The sequence below is a fragment of the Ursus maritimus genome, unplaced genomic scaffold (genome assembly GCF_017311325.1).
Source record: "Ursus maritimus isolate PB19 unplaced genomic scaffold, ASM1731132v1 scaffold_30, whole genome shotgun sequence".
In the NCBI taxonomy this organism is placed as follows: domain Eukaryota; kingdom Metazoa; phylum Chordata; class Mammalia; order Carnivora; family Ursidae; genus Ursus; species Ursus maritimus.
This window is the reverse complement of record NW_024425564.1, coordinates 21978134-22001802: the sequence shown is the minus strand read 5'-3', so window position 1 is coordinate 22001802 and position 23669 is coordinate 21978134. Positions and strand designations below refer to the sequence as shown.

Below are 23669 nucleotides of genomic sequence, written 5' to 3'. Positions count from 1 at the left end.
AGTGGCATAAACGTGTAACCACCTTTGAGATGCCAAACACAGGGAGAAGTCACAAGACTGCCATCTTCGGCTCAGAAGCCTTTGTTGCCCTATACATATTTCTCTTAGGGGAAAGAAAACCCCACATTAGAAACAGGCCATGGTAGCCGGTGTTGGAAAGCACGGGGATTCAGAACCACTAAAGCACCAGAGCCTAATGATGCTTATTCTTCTAAATGTAGTAGAATGTTCTGTGAAACTGATTTTTTTCAAAACCCATGGATATATGTCGTACATAATTTTTTGAAGATTCAGTGTTTTATGGAATAAAGTGGTTAAAACTTACTTTATCAAGTCATACCATGAAATATTCTAATTGTAGTTAATCCTCATATTTCATCTTATCAATTATTTACTGTTTTCTATCTATTAAGAAACAAGAAATAAAATGATTTAATTTGTGATAAAAATTATAGATGTCACCTTAAAGATATGTAGAGAACTACATAGTTGCTTTTTTTTTTAAACAATTCTTTGCATCTGCATCGGTGTACTATGTAGACAACTTGAAAAGTTTTTTTTAAAACCCATGTCAACCTAATTCCAGCTGCATTTTATCATGTGTTTTAGATGGAAGAGATTTGAATCAAAATCTACAGTTAAAATCAAGTTTGTAGTCTATATACTTAATTCGGGCAAGGGAACAATTGGTAAATTTCTTCAATATCAATTATTCCATTTCTCTTGAAATCCTTTAGAAAAACTGTATGATAATGAATTCTTACTGTATATTTGTTCCATTTTTATTTTTTGGTATCTTCAAATGGCTTTATACAATTTAGCCATAATAATAATAATTATTGATATACTCCCACTTATTAAGCACTTACCTAAATTCTAATTTATAAATTAAAAATAGTGTAGAATACTGAGAGTCAGATAGGTCAGATAAATAGGCTGCCTAAAATCAGATGAGGCCTAATTCAAAACTATCTGTACCTCTGCCTCTCTTCTGTATCACACGAATGTTCTGTGAAACTGATTTTTTTCTTAAGAAACTATTGTTTCTTAAGCAATAGGAACTCAAATACGTGGTGAACAGAGTGCACTCTGCTAGTCTCTGCTCAGTTTCTCAGGCAGCCTAGGCTGCTCATAAAGAATACAACAGATCAAATACTAAAGTGCAAAACTTCCACTTATTAGTTTGTCTTTTTTTTTTTTAACGAACAAAAGATTTATGCTTGTATGCATGCCCGGTAGACAATTACTAAATACCTAGATGGTATTAAGCAAAGGTATGAACAGAATGTAGTCTGTCTTCATCCCACCAAATGTACAGCAGCCAAAGTAAGACCTTCAAGTAACACAAGAACAGAGCGTGTATTCAGTTCTGCTAATGAAGGAGCTGTAGGAGCCCAAGAGTTCTGTTTATGGGCAAATCACTTTGAGGAGGAGAGCAAAGTGTTTTTGGAATGAGCAGTTTTGAAAACGGGTAGGATTTCAGCAGTTGGTAGGACTACGGTGGAATGAGGGAGAGGGAAAGAAGCCAGAAATGGGTGAGGCTGTTTCTAATGAAAGGGTCCTACCTGTGTCTAGGGCTACCCCAGAGCAGGCTGGGGTAGCCAAAAGTTCAAAGGGCCAACCAAGTCAGTGTCGGTCTCTAAGGGGGTCCCAGACCACCTCACTGATCAGACATTACTTTCGCAGACAGTTAAGGTGGCTATGATTGTCTTCCCTTTCAATGTGCCGTCTTCCCCCGTTATTAATCCACAACTGTAGCAGTGGTGGGAAAGATAGAAACATTATACACAGGCAATTTGCTGCTCAGTTATAAACTTTCTGTCACATAATGTCTAGTATTAAAAATGATTGTGTGGACAGCCCAGTATCTGTTGGGGGAGAAGTTGTCATGTAGTGTCCCTATCAGCAAAAGGACTCTGATGGAAAACACTTAAGTGAGGTGACCTTGCCCTTGAAAAGATGACCAGGGGGTGGGTGAGAACACAGTAGCTATTATCTTCACATTTTTTCACATCATAATGCTGCCTTATGTTGACTTTTAAGGCTTCCAGAGTCCGTACCCTCAGGCTCCAACTACTCAGCTGGGGAAAACAAGAGCTTACCTGCTGCTTTTTCCCTAAAATCTGATTCTGAACTGTCGACTGCCTCAACAGCTAAACAGTACTACTTGAAGCAATCAAGATACCTTCCAGGTAAGCAGAGAAAATAAAATGTTTACCGCCAACTAGGATAGAGGTCAGGCTCAAGTGTCCTGGAATCTTTGCAGGAAGGGCACCAGTAAGATAAAAAGTGTAATCACGGTGCTCTTTGCTGGCTCGCCTTGTCAGTACTGGTTCCCAAGGACTTTTCCGAGTCTCCTGCCTCTGTGAAGTCTGCTCAAGAAATGCCTAGTCAAAAATCAAGATGAGAATAGGCTTCAAAAAATACCACTCTCGCCCACCAAGCTATGTCTTTAAGTAAGTGCTAAATTTTGTTAAAATAATTCTGCACCCCCATCACACCATTTCATAAAATGTGAGATTGTACACTGTTTCCTAAATGATCTAGATTATGTTTTTGAAAGATCATGGTGGGTAGAGCATACTAGGTGCCCAAGAGGGTCAAAGAGGCTGGTCAAGAGCCCATTGCATATGTCTGGATAGAGAGCGTAGTGGCTTCCTCCAGAGTGGTGAACGTGGAGACAGAAATGGGTTAAGTTTCAGTGTATTTCAATAGTGGAAAAACAGGTGCTGATAGATCAGCATGGATGATGATAAAGAAGGAATTAGTGTTGGCTTCTGGGTTTTTGACTTGGCGATGACTGGGGGGATGGTGGTGACTTTCACTGAGAAAGGGAAGATTAGGAGAGGATAGGAGGTATGGAAGTTGGAGAAATGGGAGTTGAGGTTGGGATGCCTAGCAAACATCTGAGTTGATCTATCGAAGACAACTGAATATATGAACCTGCAGCTTAGAAGAAAAATCTAGACAGATGGTGGGGAGTTTATGATGTGCCTGCAAGCAGCATTTTCTCCTCAAAATCCACTTTAAAAAGAAAAGTTTAAATTCAATTGAGTCTAAAAGGGAATCAATTTTTAAGTAACTGTGTATCTATACAGATATATCTTTAGTCCAAAAAGAGGGAGAGAAGAAATTTTTCTTTTGTGGGCATGGCCGTTTGCAGCTTTCTGAATGTAGTGAACAGGCCACTGGGTTCATGTGAGGAAGTCTCCAGAAGCAAGCCATGGTTTTCATCTCCCAGGAGTTTGGGAAGGAGAGATAAGGAAGACAAGAGACAAGGCTGAAACTGGATTGTTAGCAAGAGATTGCTGCGTAACATCTTTCCGTATACCTTTTAGGCAACCATACAAATTTCAGTTCTACGAATCCAGTAGAGATCGACTCCTATTATCAGTAATTGAAGGGAAAAAATGAAATTACAGGGCTGTAAAAATAACTTGGAGAGGAAACAGGAGGCACAGCGGCTGCGCAGGTTTAGCCACACGTGTTGAAGAAGTTGAGATAAATGCAGGGAGAACAGAGCCAGGCTTTCAGACTACACTTCTCTGTCCAGTAGTAAGAAGGAAGATATTGTCCTATCCCAGGGAAATGGAAGGGATTGGCATGAAGTTATCCCTGGGTATTTGGAGATGTGTGGATTCAATGTTTGTTTTGTTTTAGCCTTTATAGAGGAGGTGACCCAGCTGGTCTGTAACGGATGAGCAGCATGTCTCCGTGCAGAAGGAAGGGGAAGACATCATGGGACCCATGGATAGTGTACACATTCATCTGTGCATGCTGTTGATTCCTCCATTTTATTCATTCATTCAGTAATACATATTAAGTGCTTACTATGTGCTAGGTACTTAATGACCTAGGCACTGAGATATCTATACAGCTCTGAACAAGACACAAAAGGTCCCTGCTCTCCGGGAGCTTGTGTTCTAGTGGAGAGAGAAAAGGCAAATTCACAGGTGGTGATGAGTGCTGTGGAAGCAGAGAGATGACCTAGAGTGTGGCTGCGGGGGGCACTCCTCAATGCCCTCACCTTTGACCTGATACCAGAAGGATAAGGAGGAGGCAGTCAAGTGGAGAGCTGAGAAAAGATGTTTCAGGCGGAGGGAAAGACACTGGCTTGAGAAGTAGATCAACAGGCTGCATATTTGGAGCTTAAAGGCCTTAGGGGAGAGGAGTGAGAGGGGAGGAGGGGGAGAGCCAGCAGGGTTCAGATGAGGCAGCACCTTGAGGGCAGGGGAAGGAATTTGGGGTTCATTCCGGGTCCGATGGAGGCCTTTGAAGGAACCTCAGGAGACGAGTGACATACAACACATGTGTTAAAAAGACTGTGCAAAGGATGGATTGAAGCAGGGCAAGGCTAGAAGCAGGGAGGCCAGCTGAAAGCTACCACAGTCCTCCAGGGGAAAGATGATGATGACCTCGAGGGAGCTGGGCTCTTGATAGATTTTGGAAGTGGACTTGCTAATGGATGTTGGTAGAAAATAAGGGAAAAGCGAATTTGGAGCTTGAATCCGAGCTGGATAGTGGTGCTGTGCTCTGAGAGGGGGAAGACTGAGGAGGCACAGGATTGGGTGGTATAGAGGTAGACAGTCCTGTGTGGGGGCTGTTGTATTTGAGATGCTTGTGAAACATGCCAGCGTGGAGAGGCCACGCGAGCGGAAGGAGGGAAGAGCCAGACACGCCGAGGAGGGACCTGGGCCAAGGAGAACAGATACAGGAGGCCTCAGAGACTCCCGGACAGTATGTAAGTCCATGGATTGAGTAGGATCACCTCCAGAGAGATTGAGTGGGAACCACGGTAGTGGCAGAAGAGGGAGCTGAGCAAGAGGAAAGGAAGGAGCCAGGCAGAAGAGGGGGAGACCAGGCACAGGTGGTTTGCAGAGGCCAAGAAGGGAGAGTTTACCTGAAAGAGTTTACTGCTGAGCAGTTATATGAAGGGAAACGCCTGATAAAATCCGACAGTGGAGAGGTCCCTGATGTCCCTGGGAATGCAGTTTCAGTCTGGAATGGTGAGGGAGAACTAGGCTGGAGTAGGTTGAAAAGCGATGAGAAGTGAGAAATTAGGGACTGAAAAGGCAAACTACTTGGTGGACATGTTCTGCTGTGAAGAGGAGATTAGAAACAGCATACTGGAGTGGGCTCAGGGAGCACTTCAATGATGGGGATTCTGGGGGGTCTTTGGAGCTCATCTACATGTGGTCAGGAATGATCGCTTACAGAGGGAGGGATTAGTCATGCAGGAGAGGAGGAGGACACAGGAGGGACTGAAGTCCTTAGGAAGGTGAGGAGATTTGGAATTAAGATCATAAGAGATGGGGGCACTTTGAAAGCAGCAAAGATACCTGCCTTATAATCTCTATCTAGATACCTGTAGGTTTGTAAATGTTGGTGTTGATACCATGAGGGAGTTCTGCTCTAACTGCAAAGCAGAGGATGTGGCAAAGTTCCCAGAACACAGATTTAAAAGGGATACTTTACCCTGAAGGAAAGGAAAAGGAAAAGGAAAAGGAAAAGGAAAAGGAAAAGGAAAAGGAAAAGGAAATCAGGTAGGAAGTTGGTATTTTCTTATCTATACAAGGGAGCCCTCTGGTGGTGGGAAAGGCAACTGTAAATTTTTGTTAGGATAAATGGATCCAAAACCAGGATCCACCCTGTTTTCATATTTCTGCTCCGTAATGTGGTTTTCTGGGACATATTTTAGGGTATCTGAGACTGGTCTGGTCATTTCCTTTTTAATGAGAGAGAGCTAACAGATTCTGCAAATTACTGTGGGTCAGAAGCTTAGCTGTAATTGAAACTTAATAAATAGACTTGAAATTAAGAATTGCATGAAATCTAAACTTGAGTCTTACTGCTCCCCTGTGGGCATTTTTTGTCTTGAGGATGCCCCTCTACAGCTGGATGAGATTTGAAACTAAAATTGAGCTCAGTTCAGTCACCTGGACAAACATTTATTGAGCACCTATCATGAGCCAGCAACTACAGAGGATAGAAACTGTAATAAGTGATCCTTGATATTTGTGATCCAAAGTTATTTTTATAATTGAGTATCTTCATTAATAAAAAATAATAATAATATCTTTGGCAGCCCTCTTTTTTTTTTTTTTTTTTTTTACCATAAAGCCAAGCATAAAAGGTCTTATTAAGCATCAACCTTTAGGATCATAGGAGCTCTAGAAATGTACCATATACTTTCAGGGCAGCATGACATTATACTACAAGAATTGGCAGATCTGTGACACTGGCCTTCAGGGAGAGAAACGCAAGAGTCATAGTTATTGACCTGCTACTGACCGGCTGTGTACTGGAGCAAGACTTTGAGATTCTGTTTTCTGTTACTTACAATGGGACTGCAGTCATCTCCCGGCTCACCCTGTAAGCCTTAGGTACTTAATTATAGCAAGGTAGTTGCAAGTAGAGTGTGCGATGCAAGTGCAAGGCATCTCTCGGAGGTGCCTTCTGGTCTCACGCCCTGCTCCCAGAACCAGGGCTCCAGCACCCCGGATGCCGCCACGCTGGCGGGGACAGCGGCTCCCTCCACAGCACTTTTGAAACCCTGCTCCTTCTCGAGTCTCATTTATCACTTCTGTGCTTCCTCCCCCCTCCCCCCCCATGTCTTCAATGTCCTAGGTCATTTCTGTGCTTGCCTTTCCTACTGTGTTTTAAATTTCTTCACAGGACACACACATTCCTACATGATTTGACCCCTATTCCCCTCTCCAGCCTCATTTTATGCCAGTCCCTGTTCTCTCTGTCCATGGACCGTCTCCCAGTACTCCCCATCTCAGATCCCAGGCCTACACTGTGGCCTCTCCCAAGAACACACCTCCCACTCTCTCCTGACCCCTAATCATATTCACAGTTCAGCTTAAAATTACTATCTTTTAAAGAAAGACTAGTGGAACTTTTAAAGAAAGTTGCTTCTGTTATTTGCCTGCCCCCTCAGCACCAGATTCTTTTGAACAATTTACACACCACTAAACTTAATGTCTCCCTTCCCATTAAAGTAGATTATAAGAGCCAAGAGTAGAAACTAGTCTGTTGTGTTCACCATTTTTTGTCCAATGCCACACACACTTCCTGGCACGTGATAGGTGCTCAGTAAATATTTGCTAACTGATTTAATCTCCTCCGAGGCAAGGGATGATGGTATAGTCATGTCTACCTCTATCTATCACAGTGTTTGCTACATAGAAGGTGCCCAGTAAAAGCTTGTAAACTAATATGTAAATGACTTAACAGTCTGGATTGTGTCTATTTCGAAGAAATCTGGAATCTTTAAAAAGACATAATTAAAGCAATTATCTTTGCTAATAGATATATTTACTTTTAAAAACCTATTTAGGGATATCACAAGGCTAACTGGATTAACGAAATAATTTAGGTACTCAAGAGCCCATTCTTTGTTGAATTACACTTATAAAAACAGTTCATTTAAGGCAAGTTTTAGTTTGTCCCCCTACCTTGCCATTTCTTTGGGGGGGGGGTGTCAAGGATTTTTTTTTTTTTTTTTTTTGGTGATGATTTTTTCATGCATTATTGCTATCTTCTTCAGTAAGTGCATCTTCTTGTCAGGTAATTGCCTTCTATAGTTCAATTTGTAAATATTTTATCAGAAACCGAAATCCATAAGGAGCTTTATCCCATAAAAAAGGGAAATTATTTACCTGGAGGAGTGTTTCATTAGAGAACTGGTGACCAGTAATCTTGACAAAACAACCTGGCTTTTTTCTGGCTTCAAAACAAGGGATGTTATTATATGTCTCATAAATGGGAAACTTTACTAAGGAGTTCACTCTGTGAAAGGCAAGAGCTCATCCCACCTGGAAAGAGTCGCTAACTTCCTACATTAATGGTAGTCCTCAGTGAGGATTTTCCTTGTATGAGCTAAAGAGAACACTCCATGTACAACCCAGAGGCTTAGACTGTGTGATGTCTTCACCGTCCCATATGTTGCATCCAATTTATTGTCAGTATAAAGAAAGCAAGTTCAGGAAGTTTTCAAATCTCTTAAAAAATAAGTTAAAACACCATCCTTTGACCACTAGTACCAAAGTCCACGTTGACTCCACGTTTCACATATTTCAGGAAATCAAAAATACCGTGTTTAGATTTTACTATGTCTTATATACAAATAAGCTTTGCAGATAGATCTTGACACATCTACTTCCAAACTCTCAGTTCCCCTAAGTTCTTGGTCACATGTCTGTCTTCCTGGTCACACTAAGTGTTCCTCAAGGGTCTGGTACAGAGTTCATACTGAAAACAAGTAAATGACAAGGAGATAACTTTTTGAAGAAAATTTGGGTACCACCTCAATTTTTACAAGACATTTAGCAAGGAATGTCCAGTGTTTATATTATTACTTGTATGATAGAAAACATCTTATGTTTATAAAATACACTCTGAGGATTCCAGATGTTGAAAGTATTCCAGGGTAAAGCTAACATCTGCTACATTGCAACATAAATTTATTTCCATTCTCCTCCTCCATGTTATTTCTGGTCTTCCTTTGAATGGATTATATATTTTTCCTTCAAGTTAATGGTCACACACTAACCTCTGAAATGATTATTTTGCTCTTTGAAGGTGTAAATCCCAAGAATGTGTCCTTGGTAGCCAGTGGAAAGGACATAAACCCACATACTTGGAGTAATCAGTTATTTCCTAAGTCATTGGGACCCATGGGGGCAGGACTTGCTTTCAAAAGGAGTAATGCAGGTAAAGCAAAAATACATTTAAAGTATAAATTTACATTGTTTTCCTAATGCAGATTTTTATTTTTGACTACATTGCAGCTGCCTTCTTCCAGCTGATATAACTCTGGGGGTTACACCAAAGTTCTCTAACTGGTACTTGAGCACAGATTATTTTAAGGCAATCATTTGCCAGATCTCGACTTCCATATGGATTCTGCCCTAAAAAATGCATCTCCCTGAGCAATGGGTCTCTGTTCTCCTACTTTACAAAAGAAAAGGCAAATTCTGTTTACTAGGGTGTGCTTCCTGTTTCCCCCAAAGTATAAAAATCTCGGGGGTGCCACTCAGAGACAGTTTCATATGTTGGGATCAATGTTGAGAAAGGGAGTAACTCTGATGATTGGGGAACAAATCCTGTTTAAGTGGTTTCCAGTTCTTAGCCTTCAAAAAACTGAAGGAGAGCCTCATTGAATTATTAGCTACAGATAATGAAAACTCATTTTCAGACTCCCTGTCTGATTTTTGGTCTAGAACTCTGAGTAGAGTTCAAAGACTGCTGTGACAAAGCTGTAATGGAACACCTTTCATTCCCAACTATCTGTTTACATTAAACAAGGTTTCTCAGTGCTTCCATCTCCAACAAGGAGCAAGAGAAAAAGGGATAGAATTGGGGCTGAAACCTGATTTTAGCAATAAGCAATACTCACTTGTGGATACATGGACAGCTTGAAAAGGTGCCATCTTTCTCAGGGCGCCTGGGTGGCACAGCGGTTAAGCCCCACATCAGGCTCCTCCCCTATGACCCTGCTTCTTCCTCTCCCACTCCCCTTGCTTGTGTTCCCTCTCTCGCTGGCTATCTCTATCTCTGTCAAATAAATAAATAAAATCTTTAAAAAAAAAAAAAGGTGCCATCTTTCTCAGTGAATTTCTCCAAAAAGCAATGCCTTTTAATGTTCAGTAATCAAAATTTATAGTATTCATCTTTTTTGATTAATTATATATAATAAATTGCTGTAATTATAACTAACTTAATCTAGGGGGAAAAAGTATTTTAGCATACTTATAGTTATAAGAAATTTCTTTAAAGGTTTCAATTTATACATACTTTTTCAGTGGTCAACTTAAAGACTTTTAAGCCTAAAATTATATTTGGATAAAATTTGGGAGCTGACATGAATGAAAATAAAATTTTAGAGAGAAATGAGATTACTGTGAAATTTCCAACTGTTAAAAAGGAATATATTCATGTATTTTGTAAGTCAGTATTGGTAGGCATAAAACCACCATGGTATTTAGATTCCATTGCTTAAAGTAGACATGTAATAGTTTTAAGTGTTTATAATTATAATATGCCACAAATGACAACCTTACAAACTATAAAACTTACAATGAAAAATTTTACAGATCAGTTTAAAGTGTGTGAAGAGTTCTTTTAAAAATATAGATACATAGATGGATGGATAGATATAGATAGATAGATAGATAGATAGATAGATAGATAGATAGATAGTACTGGATCCCAAAAAAATCTGAGATCACTGATGTAGCAAGTGAGTAGTCTCCTGGGATATTCTGATGTGACATTAACACACACTGGACGTTTTAAGTTTTCCAGATGCTCTGAGGACTCAATTTATCTATTTAATAGTGCTGAGGTATCAAACACTGCAGCACTGTAATTTACTTATTTTTCCACTATTTTAAAATAATATTCACTGAACTAGCTGGTTAAGTACAACTGAGTTTAAATGATCACACTATGACTTTGTGTCTCGGGGGAATATATAACTGGCTGGCGTCAAATGAAAGCTGTGACCACACGTGAGAACTGTTTCTCGTGTTAAGGGTTCTTCCTGATTTTTTCATTAATCATCTAACCATTGTTTCTCTGCTTTTCCTAAAACATTCTTCTTATTCATTCTTTCCACTTGCCTTCTCTTCAGAGGAAAGCATAATTAAACCAATTGAAAAACTATCATGCAATGAAAGTTTTCCTGAAAAATTAGAGGACCCACAAGGTAATTTCTGGGCATTCTAGATGAGTACAACTTGTTCTTTGAATATCTTGTCCAATTTTCTTTTCCATATTTGCCCTGAATCCTGTCATACAAGGCCACTATGAAGGCCAACCAAGGTCACCTGCTTTTAGAAGTCAGACCAGGGCTCAGAGAAAGAGAAGCATTCCACGTCATCAAGAACACCTTTCTTCAGTAGTTGGGATTCTAAGACCAACTTGCTCTCAAAAAGCTCTAGGCTCATCTTCTTAAATTAATAATGACAATTTATATAAATGAAGAAAATCTGAGAATAAGAATTAAAAGAATATTTTCTAATTTTGTAATCAGTATTCCTGGAAAATCTTTTTTAAATTTCTGAAATTCATTTCTTACGCATTAACAATCATTTAAAAGTTAATCAGGTTAATAGAGATGGTGGATTTCCTAGAGGTTCACTGTTGCTGATTTAAACAGTGCTAGCTATTGGCTCCAGCCTAAAAATTCGCAGCTCACAAGGTACTTCAAAAATAATAAGCCAAAATAATGAATTTGCTGTCCATTTTTCCTTAGCAACTCTCTCCCAGCAGCCTACTAACTGTTCAGCACGTGGCTTTTAGGATCTCACATATCCCCCCACTCCCCATTTCGTCACTCAGTAGCCTTGTGATTGTGGATAGGTTAGTTAGGCTCCCTAAGTCAGTGTCCCTGTCCGTAAAATGGAGGACATGATATTTGCCAAGGTTATTATTATATAATCTTCCCTAGGATTTTTGTCACAGTAAGCATGCAGGGTCTGCTGAGGAGGAGGGGCCAGAGCAATGTTTCGAAGCTGTCACTGAATGTGATCACTGCCGTGGACTTCCTTTCAAAATCCTTTTGTAGTAAAGGGCTGATTAGTGATTTAGAAACGGGTACTCGGGGCTAAAAGAAAGGTCAAATTAGGCAATTGTGTTTATGCAGAATTCAGTAGTGTTAAAAACTGTACAAACTGCTGTGTTCACTGTATAAATTCTCACCTCTATAATAATGCTGTTTGACACTTGATGGTTCAAGAGCACACACTTACTGAGAGCCTCCCACGCACAGAGCTGTGACAGACATCAGGGACAAGAAGTTCAGAGGCCAGACTTATGAACCAATAACACTGTAAGAAATGCGTTAGTCGTAGCTGCCAAACAAGCAGTTCCTCGAAACCGCCATCATGATCAGAGCTCTGTTCCACCTCCTTGCTGACAAACGTGTCTCCTTTCCTGCACAGCAAGGCTCCTGGAAAGAAATTATGTTTCTTTTCCTCTTATTTCCAGTTTGCTCCTCAACTCACTGTAGTCTGTCCTTAGCTGGCCTCAGGCCACTGGAACCGCTCCTGCCAGGTCCTGACATGATCCTAGTGGCCAGATCCCATAAGCAGTGCTAATCCCATCAGATCTCTGCCTCGTTCGGTCTTCCTTCTTTCTTCACACGCTGTATTCTCTTGGATGTTCAAACCCTGCGCCTCCTATCATCTACCCTCTCTACTCTCTCTCCTCCGTGGGGTCCTTTTCTTTCCTGTCCCTTAATGCTGATGTTCTCTGGGCCTCTCTTCCTGGATCTTTGCACATCCCACAATCCGTCTGAGCTGGCTCTTCCAATCCCATAGCCCCATAAGTGCCATAACTTGCTAATTCCCTATTTCCAAGCTGGCGCGACCACTACAACTCCAATATCCCATAGGCACCAAGTCTTTCCAACAAACCTGTTGCTGTTCTTAGTCACCTAAGATACAAACTGAGGGCTTAATATTCCTCTTTCCCTACCCCTCCTACCCCATACACCCACTCAGTTCTCTTCTCCATGGCCCCCATGACTCCCTTAGTTCAGACTCTCATACTCTCATTTCAGCTCTAGCAATGACCTCCTGTCTTCTGCCTTTAGATTTTCCCCCTTCGTCCATCACTCTATTGCCCCCATGATGATCATTCACTAACAGTGATGAGGATGAGGATGATGAAAGCTGACATTTATCAAACACCAGATTCTATGCTAAGTGCTTTGCATACATTTCATTCAATCTCTACGGCAACCCTATGAGAACAGGTGCAGTTACCATAGTGATTTTACAGAATGAAGAAAAGCACAGGGAGCACGGCAGGGCTGGGGACCTCCTGGCAGGAGACATACTCAGGTTAACAGTGGAGTCATAAAAAAACCTGGTATGTTCAGGGCAAACAGCCTTGGGTTCACGTTCTGGCTTCGTCACTTACTGTGATTATTTAGGCAAGTTCTAAGAGCCACAGGTGTGGATAAAATAGGCATTTAAAAGGGTCATTATATGGCCTGCATAGGACTATCTGTAAAGCTATAATGCAGTGCTTGACGTGGAGTCGATACTCAAAAACCAGAATTGGAATCAGGAGGGGTGTAGTATTCGTTACTCTCTGGTGCTTTAAGATATTCACCTTCTGACTATGCAACTTTATGATACGTCATTAGGAAATCTTGGAAGTTATGCTACTTACAATCAGTCAGGATATATTCCTTCCTTTCTCAAAAAAGAAGTGGGGTCAGCCGGCCAGAGGATACACTTAGCACCTCTTGGTGCAACAACTTCAGGTAAGAACAACTTTATAGTTTTTGAGATTTCTGATCAGAAAGGAGCTCTTTCTAAGTTTATACCATCACTTTCCCCAAGTGAAGACTTAAATTAGTCTCACCTAATAAACACAGTACTAACTGTTTCTGGCAAAATGTCCTTTCTTCTTCTGAAGGTGTGATTTGAGGGTCTGTCATAAGAGCTACCTCTAATTAAGTGGTTCCTCCTCTCTGCAGGCACATGTTATGCCATTTAATCTTCGTAAAGCTGGATGAGGTAGCCCTTCTACAGAGGAGCTTGACTAGATCTGGCTATGAATGTTCTCAAAATTATTCTAATCTAAAACAGAGGTCCTCATGAAAGCACCTCAAGCAAAGGCTGAGGCAGACAGAAGTTTGGTAAGATACAAAGTTGTAGGGTAGTATCAAAGTTCACCCTAAAAGTAATCTTGCAGCGTGTCCTAACCAGGAGCTTATCTTGAAACTCCTGATTCGAGCTGCCAGCCTTTAAAGTTCACACTGTTGGGAGCTAAAACTGTAAAAAGCACTGGACTTCTGTAATTTACGATCTCTAACCACAGAGTAGAACTAGTAAACAGTATTCAGTTACCTTATCTGTGAAAAGCATTGCTTCCTTATCCCTCTACTGAACCAAAATATGTAAGTGAACACTTGATATACAGCAACGATTTTTTTTCTTTTAAAGTCTCAGGTATTTTAAGCCAGCCTTACAGTAAGTCACCAGCCATGGCTTAGTAGCAATTTTTAAAATAAAAGCAGAAAATCATAATGTTTCAAATTATTTTGTTATCTGAGTACCTGCTCTTATAAAGTGAAAGTGGGTATTTTTTAAACTATTTTTATAAGATACTGAAGGCCTTTACATATTAAGTATTCTGTCAGATTAGCATGCATAGTCCTGTTTATATTTTTTTAGTAAATGCTTTCTCATAACTTTTCATCTCTTCATTTACTCTGCTCATCAGATATTCCTACAGATGGTGGTAGGAGGAAAGGTAAAAAAAAGAAGTAAATATTAACCACTCTCAAGTGGTCAATGCAAATCCTTAGGAAAACACTGCTCTGTAAGAGATGTGTCTTCCAGTACTCCCACTTGGGTGGCAGTTTCCCACAAGAAAATAAAACCAGGTCATTACCATATTTACTCAACTATTTCCCCTTCTCTTGTAGTCTCCCCCCCTCTCTGCTCCTCCTTGTCCTTACTCTCATGTTTTGAGAAGAAAAATCAAATTAATTTCTTCCAGCTTTCCCATGTAATCTCTCATCCCAGACTTCCCAACAACTCCTTCTCCCCTTGCTCTGATGGTAACAAGAACTTTGAGGAGGGACTTCTTTCCTAGACAGCCACCCTTTACAAGGGCAGAGAGGGCCCTGTTCTAAGTGCGCTACATTCATTAACTCGACTACAGAAGGTACTATTATCATCTGTTTCACAGAGGTTTGTTTCTTGCTCAAAGTGACACAGTGGTGGCACTGATTAAATTCTTAACTACAGGTGAACATTTTTCCTTTAGCAAACATTTTCTACAAGAAGTTAAATGCCCCTGATAGGACACGTGTGGCTCTTAAAATAAATGCACAGCAAACCTGAGAGGGCTGTCTGCCCCATGCTCAGGAGGGGCAGGGCCTGGTCTGGCTTAGACACAAAAGCATTTCTTGCCCTGTCATGGTATCTCAGCTCCTTTGTCAGCTACTAAGTTCTTCACCAAGGGTGCTTGAATCCTGAAACTATTCTCTCTCAGACAGGAATCCTAAATGTAAACACTATACTCTTCTTGGCAAAATGATTCCCTCTTTAAAGGTTTTTAAAGTATCTGCCTGGACACAGTTTCCCTCAAATGCATTTAGGACTTGACGTAGCTACGTCACGACCTGGAGGAAAGCTCTCTGTTACTCCCCATATCCCGCATTTTGCACCCCAAGAGCATCACCCTATTAGCTGAAGGGGTTCTCTGAATCACCAGGGCTTATGGCCTCTCTCCCCACCTCCTTCCCCTCCTACCCTCCCACACGCACGCTCCTCCACGCCCGGTACCATTTTGGCCTGCAGACCTCAGGTGTGGGTTCACAAATTTAACACACTGGTGCTAGTCTACATTCCCATGGGTTAGAACTAAAGGGCCATTCCTGGAAAACTTGGTTAGCGGTTTAACCAGTTTTTCCTTAACAGTTAAGGGTTGACTGGCTCTTCTAAACACTTTGTCCCTACCTCATTTAGCTTTTTATTGACTATAACCTGGAGAATTTTAAACGTGGTAACGGTGAGAGGATAGGACAGGGTGACTGTCACCGGGGCAGTTCCTCACTTAATGCTATATTCCCCTTAAGCTGGTCAGCAGCACACTGGACCCACACTGCTCCTATAATCTCCCCTCCACTCCCAGTTTTACAGAAAAAGTGTGTGTGTGTGTGTGTATATGTGTGTGTATATATATATATATATATATATATATATATATATACATATATATATACACACTACATCAACAACAACAACAACGCAGGGAAATCACACAAGTAAATCCGGTATAGTGCTAGGTGTACAAAATGGTTAGACTCATTTCAAAATTGGCACTTAAGAGTTTAATCCAAGAGTGACAGCCACCACAGTGTGAAAAGATACTTAAATCTCAAACGGAAAGATCCAACATCCCTCTTTAGATGGAATACCTGATAATCAGCTGTAAACGTGAAGTGAGGGCGGACAAGGGAAGGACTGGAGAAGAGACTGAAGTTCTCCGTAAAATGATTTACTGCTTTGTCATTTGAGATGTTAAAGCAAGTTTAGCTTGTAAATTGTTCTGATAAGAACAAATATTTAACAAATTAAAATTTCACAAATATTAAATTAGCCAAATGTATGAATAAAACAAACCTTATGATGAAAGGTTTGGATCTTAGGAATGGCTCACCTTTTAAAGGAATTGTTTTCACCCATCATTTTCCCAATTTAAAAAATGAAGTTTCTTGCCTCTAAAAACCCCATTTTCATGTTTAAAAGAAATCTATGATGGGATCCCAACTGTGTAGCTCCATGAAGCTGGAGACTTATAGGATTCACAATTACAAATAAATTATCTGTAGTGGGTATTACACTTGGATATTAGTCAGATGAAACCACGATGTGATTTTACAAAGTCACCGACACTCTAGGTATTGCCTGTTGAACCTGAACCAAGAATTTTCTTGGTCACCCTGGTCGATGTTGCCTACCTAAATGTGTTAAGGCATTTGAGTGAACCCAAAAAAGAAACAGCAGCAGTATCAGAACTGCAAACCAGAAATATTGGCTCTTAAGCTACTGAGAATTCTGTATCAACATAAGAGTACACTAGAATTTTTAGTTTTAATATTTAAAAAATCTTAGAGACCACTGAACTCATCTTTTAAAGATAAACTCTAGACTTCCCCATAAAATAAAAAGATAAATTGCTTGATTTTAAATTTGATAATCAAATGAATAAATTTCTAACTTCCAATTCTCATTTCTTCCAGAATATACCTGGAACACAAAACCTGGTCGGGGGCAGTTTTCAGGACCTACTTACAACCCTACAGCCAAGAATCTAAATATTGTGAACCGTGCGCAGCCAGTTCCCTCAGTGCATGGAAGGACAGACTGGGTGGCCAAGTACGGTGGCCACCGGTAGGAGTCTCATGTGAAACCCCACAGCATTGCTCCATGGAATCCATGCAAATCCCCTGACCCTGGGAAATGTCTACAGATGTCTATTTCTACTGAGTTCTGGAAGAAATATGCAGTAGTGGGTACTTGAAGAGCAAAAACCATCTCCTATTTTCTTTCCTAGAAATGAAATGCATTTTCTTAGCATCAGGTTGTCCACAGTGCTGATATATGGGTAGGACTTTACAAAGTATTGAATAAACTATTTGCCAAAGTATCAAGTATTTGATCTACAAATTAATAGTTACTAAATATGGTAAGAATCTTTTTTTAAAAAGGCCTTCAGAAAGTGTTTAGAGTGTTTTAATTTTCATATTATTTGCTATATTAATTTAACATTTCATCAGTTGGCCTCAAAGGTTTGTTTTTTTATAGCAGTTAGGTAGACTTCTGTTGGCTGTCACTTACGGTTCTTACGTGGCTAAGGCTCTGCCCTACCAGTTTGGCAATGGCAAAAGATGCTCATTTATCATATGCTTTTCTACTTTGAAATTATGGAAGCGACGGTAATTCCATCTTGAGCAGGATATCTTTCTTAGGAATAAATTTATCTTTAACATGAAGATCTCAAAATTATGTGACCCAATTTTAGCGGAGAGTCTGTTTGATTTTGACCAACACAACTCCCATGAATTCATGGTGACTATCAAACCCAATGGCTTGAAGACTCCCAAATCAACCAAGTCAGGGCTCTCTCATCTTCACATCATTAAGAAAGTTCTTGAAACTGTGACGTGTGTTCATCAGACTTTGAAAATACTTTGCTTCCATGTTCCTACTAGACACAAAAATGAGGTGTGCCAGCTTGTCCCCCAAAGCAAATTCTTGCTGCTGCAGATCACTGACCTGTCTCTGACCTTGACATCTACTCTGAAGAGCAAATGCATTCAGTTGCTATAGCAGTGATTTCACTTAGTATAATTTTTTTTCTTTAATTTCTAAACTGGTACTTTATAAAAATAGACATTTTGAACTTGGAACTACTCTATTTAAACCCGCCATTTTGTGGCCTGGACATTAGTACTGTATATTCTTTTTAAAGAATAATAATGTCATCAACTGCTATTTTTATGTATTTTCTGACTCTGTAACAAATGCTAATGTAATTGGTACCTTGTGGACATTATCCAAAGACATCATAAAATGATAGTAATATGGTATTTTTGTATAGAAGATTCAGCTCACCTTGCTAAAAAATGTTAAAATCTGAAGTTATTTATGTTGATGGTAATGGTTATATATATTTGTACAGTTTTAATTAATGTCTCAAAGCTAAAAAATTATTTTGTGTTGCTGGGAAGCTTTTATACTTCTCAAAAGATATTAAAATAAATATGGTTAACTAGTGTGTTTTTTTTATACGTTTAAACTTTATAATCTGAGGGCTATTTGTCATTTTCATTATAGACTTGTTTTTCTAGCAGTTTTAGGTTTACAGAAAAAATTCATTCGGAAGTACAGTTTCCTTATACCCCCCCTTCAGGCCCCTTTCCCAATTTTCCCTATTATTAACATCTTGCACTAGTGTGGGACATTTGCTGTAACTGATGAGTCAGTATCAGTACACCTTTAGTCCACAGTTTACCTTAGGGTTCATGCTTTGTGTTGTATTTTCTGTGGGTTCTGACAAAATACATAACGGCATGTATCCACCACTACAGTATCCTAGAGATTAGCTTCATTGCCCTAAAAATCCCATGTCCTACCCACTCATCCTTCTCTCCCGCCCCCGCAAACCTCTGGCAACCACCAATCTTTCCATCATCTCCACCATGCTCCTGTTCCAGAATGTCACATCGTTGGAATCTACACCGGTTTCTTTCACTTAGCAAGATGCATTTAAGTTTCTTCCATGCCTTTTCTTAGCTCGATAGCTCATGTCTGTTTCTTGCTAACTAATATTTCATTGTATATATGCACTACAGTTTATTTATCCATTCACCTACTGAAGAACATCTTGTGTTCAAGTCTTGGCAATTATGAATAAAGCTGCTCACCCCAGTAGCAATAAGCATATCTAGCATCCAGATCTTGATTTCTAATACCAAGGTCCAGTAAAAGGAACCAGGGCTTTCTGGAGAGATGGCTGATTCTAGTACTGAGCATGAAATACACAAGCTGATACTGGAGATCTGATAGTGCTAGGAAGTAACAAAGTTATAAAAAAAAAAAAAAAAAAGCAAAAGCAAAACCCAACAAGCAGAAGCGGCCCACATTGATGGGCTAGGTGAAAGAAACATAGGAGCTAAATGGATGAGCTCCTAATGGCCAAAACTGTAATATTTGAGAAAGAAAATTAATAAAGTCACTGTATTATAACCCAAAGTGGGAAATACATATCCTGGGGTCCATACTGATATAAATAAGTGAATAAATAAGTAGGGGAAAAGAGACAAATCTCCCATGCAGAATCCTAAATAATTTATGTAAATACTCTGCCTTCAAGGTGGAAGAGTACAACTCCCCAATCCTTAAGTACAGAATGGGCACGGTGACTTCCTTTCAAAGAGTACAGTATGGGGGGGGGGGAGGAATAACTTTACAGTGGAGAAGCCTGATTGAATACTACCTCAAGCCAGATAATCAAGGTCAACATCAACAATAATACCACGTTCATATACGTGATGTTAATATTATGTGATGAAAACAGCACTTTGCTCCTAAAATTTCCTAAGTCCAGTCTAACCATAAGGAAAACACAAGACAAATTCTAACAGAAGAGCATTCTACAAAACACTTGGTCAATACTCTTCAAAACTATCAGGGTCATCGAAAACAAGGCAAATCTGAAAAACAGTGATAACCAAGAGGAGCTTAAGGAGACATGACAACTAAATGTAATGTGGGATCCTAGACGAGATCCTGGAATAGAAAAACAATATTAGTTTTTAAAAACTTAGAAAATCTGAATAAAATATGGACTTTAATTAATTTACCAATATTGACTCAGAGTTCTAACAAATATTTTATGCTAACCTAAGATATTAATAGAGAAAACTAGGTGTGGGGTATGTGGGAACTCTGTACTGTCTTCTCAAAACGGTCCTAAAAAATCAAGTGTATTTTTAAAAAGTAGATTTGATCTATAAATTCAGCAAATATTTACTAAGTGCCTACTAAGTACTAAGTGTAGTATATATGGTAATGACAAAACGGTCGTTTTCCCTGACCTCACAGAACATATATTCTGGAGGCAGACATTAAATAAACACACATGAAATTGTATATTGGCAAACTATGATGGGGTTAAGATAAAGAACAGAACAGTAGGAAGACTAAAGAAATCTAAATGTTGAGAGACAACTGAATGGTTTTAAGTACAGGAGTCAAAATATACTTGAAATATGCCTCTACCTGCTGGGTAAAGAAATAATTGTTGAGCCAAACCATAAAAACAAGGAGTCCTACTAGAAGATTAAATGATGGTGAGGCTTAGACTTGGGTATTGGCAACAGTATGGAAAAGAATTAAGCATAACTGTTAATAGGAAGCTACTGGGTTTTAGTGTTACTTTCTTGCTGCTTTATAGAATTTTCTCATTGGTTCAATATGTTTTTAGTTGCTTGTCTTGGATTTTTCTAGATAGATAAATATATTAACTGTTTAAAATGTTTAATTTCTTTTTTCCAGTATTTATACCTTATTTCTCATGTTTTACTGTTTTGTCTGGTGTCTCTAGAACAATGTTGATCTTGTCAGTAACAGCAAATATATTATTTCTAACTTTAATATAAGGCCACAAGATGAAATAAATGGTAGCCAATAAAAACCTAAGGCACATAATATGCTCGAGTGAGTCAAAAAGTACTTATATTAGTGTCAATTAATTTTGTTCAGATTGTTACCTAATTTAAAAATACTTATGAAAAAGTTCCCATTCATCATAACAAAGGCATAAAATATCCTACAATACTCTTAACAGAAATGCAAAGAACTAAATGAATATAGATCTAAAATATGAAGACATTAAAAACAAAACTAAATTAACAACCAGAAAACAACATACAAAATGGTAATAAGTATGTATCAATTACTTTAAGTTACTTTAATTGGTCTTAATGCTCCAATCAAAACACACATGGTGGCTACATGGATTAAAAAAAAAAAAAAAGACCCATCCATATGCTGTCTACAAGAGACTAACTTCAGATCTAAAGACACATGCAGACTGAAAGTGAAGAGATGGAAAAGATATTCCATGCAAATGGAAACAAAAAGCTAAAGTAGCAATACTCATCAGACAAAACTTTTAAAACAAAGGCTGCAACAAAAGACAAAAGCATTATTACATAATGATAAAAGGGTCAATCCAAGAAGAGGTAGAACATTTACAAATATTTGCATACCTAACACAGGAATACCTAAATATATAATGGAAATATTAACAGACATAAAGAGGGAAATTGACAATAATACAGTAATAATAGGAAATTTTAATACCCCGCTTACATTAATGGACAGATTATCAAGACAAAAAAGTCAATAAAGAAACACTGTCCTTAAATGACAGATCAAACCAGATAGACTTATCAGATATACACAGAACATTTAATCTTCAAGCTGCAGAATACACATTCTTTTCAAGTGCACATTAAACATTCACCAGGATCACAACAGGATCACACTGGACCACAAAACAAGTCTCAATAAATTTAAGAAGACTTAAATCATACCAAACATCTTTTCCAAGCACAACAGTATGAAGCTAGAGATCAATTACAAAAGTAAAACTGAAAAAAAACCCGCAACACATGGACACTAAACATTATACTACCAAGCAACCAATGTGTCAACAGAAAAAGAGAAAATCAAAAAATGCCTTAAGACAAATGAAAATGGAAATAAGACTTTCCCAAATCTATGGGACACAGTAAAAGCAGTTTTAAGAGAAAAGTTTATAGCAATAACCAAGAAACAAGAAAAATCTCAAATAAATAACTTTTCACCTAAAGAACTAGAAAAACAACAACAACAACAACAACAAAGCCCAAAGTTAGTAGAAGGAGGGAAATAATAAAGATCAGAACGAAATACAAGAAAGTAATAAAGAAAAAGAGAGAGAGAAGGGGAGGGGAGGGGAGGGCAGGGCAAGGCAAGGCAAGGCAAGGGAAGGCAAGGGAGGGGATGGGAGGGGAAGGGAGGGGAAGGGAGGAAGGGAGGAAGGAAAGAAGGAGAGAAGAAAAGAAAGAAAAAAGAAAAGAATTATGAAACTAAAAGGTGGTTCTTTGCAAAGATAAACAAAATTGATAAGCCTCATCAAGAAAAGATGAGAGAGAGAGACCAAATCAGAAATGGAAGAGAAGTTAAACTGACACTACAGAAATACAAAGGATCATAAGAGACTGCTACAATTATACACCAACAAACTGGAAAGCCTAGAAGAAATGGATGAATTCCCAGAAACATACAACCTTCCAAGACTGATAATGAAGAAATAGAAAATATGAATAGACCAATTACAAATAATGAAATCAAAACAATTTAAAAACCACCCAAAACAAAAGTCCAGTACCAGACAACTTCACAGATGAATTCTACCAAACATGTAAAGAAGAGTTAGTAACTATCCCTCTCAAATTATTCCAAAACATTGAAGAGGAAGGAACACTTCCAAACTCATTTTATGAAGCCAGCATTACCCTATTACTTAAACCAGACAAAGACATTACAAAGGAAGAAACTTGTAGGCTAACAGCCCTGATGAACAAGGATGAAAAAAATCCTCAAAAAATATCAGCAAACCGAATTCAACAATACAAAGGATCATACACCATGATCAAGTAGGATTTATGCCAGGGATCCAAGAATGGTTTCAACATCCTCAAATCAATCAACATGATACACATTAACAAAACAAAGGATAAAAACCATATGATCATCTCAATAGATGCAGAAAAAACATTTGACAAAATTCAACATCCATTCATGATAAAAACTCTCAACAAAATGGGTATAGAGGGAACACACCTCAACATAATAGTCCATATAATGACAACCCACAGCTAACACCATGTTCAAGTGAAAAAAAGCTAAAAGCTTTCCTTCTAAAACAAGGAATAAGACAAGAATGCCCACTCTCACCACTTTCATTCAACATAGTCCTAGAAGTCCTAGCCACAGGGGCGCCTGGGTGGCACAGCGGTTGAGCGTCTGCCTTCAGCTCAGGGCGTGATCCCGGCGTTATGGGATCGAGCCCCACATCGGGCTCCTCTGCTATGAGCCTGCTTCTTCCTCTCCCACTCCCCCTGCTTGTGTTCCCTCTCTCGCTGGCTGTCTCTATCTCTGTCAAATAAATAAATAAAATCTTTAAAAAAAAAAAAAAAAGAAGTCCTAGCCACAGCCATTAGGCAAGAAAAAGAAATGAAAGGCATCCAAATTGGAAAGGAAGAAGTAAAACTATCATTAGTTGTAGATGACATAATATACATAGAAAACCCCAAAGACTTCACCAAAAAACTATTAGAACTAACAAATGAATTTCAGTTAAGTTGCCGAATACTAAATTAACACAGAAAAATCAACTGTACTTTTACAAACTAATAAGTTATCAGAAAGAAACTTAAAAAAACAATCCCATTTACAATTGCATCAAAAAGAATAAAATACCTAGGAATAAAACCAAGGAGGTGAAAGACCTGTACTTACAGATACTGATGAAAGAAACCGAAAATGACACAAATAAATAAAAACATATACTGGGCT

At 38.9% G+C, this 23669-nt stretch overlaps 1 protein-coding gene across 1 annotated transcript in view; it reads left to right on the top strand.

Moving 5' to 3' along the window:
• The window catches only part of MAK (male germ cell associated kinase), a 54842-nt gene extending 34664 nt beyond the window's left edge, over positions 1-20178 (top strand). Inside the window, exons 10-13 of the mRNA XM_008692816.2 lie at positions 2044-2192; positions 8587-8718; positions 13163-13282; positions 16778-20178. Of these exons, the coding sequence (XP_008691038.1) occupies positions 2044-2192; positions 8587-8718; positions 13163-13282; positions 16778-16932 (556 nt within the window). The 3' untranslated portion in view covers positions 16933-20178. The remainder of the gene's footprint in view (positions 1-2043; positions 2193-8586; positions 8719-13162; positions 13283-16777) is intronic.
• The last annotated feature ends 3491 nt before the right edge of the window (positions 20179-23669 follow it).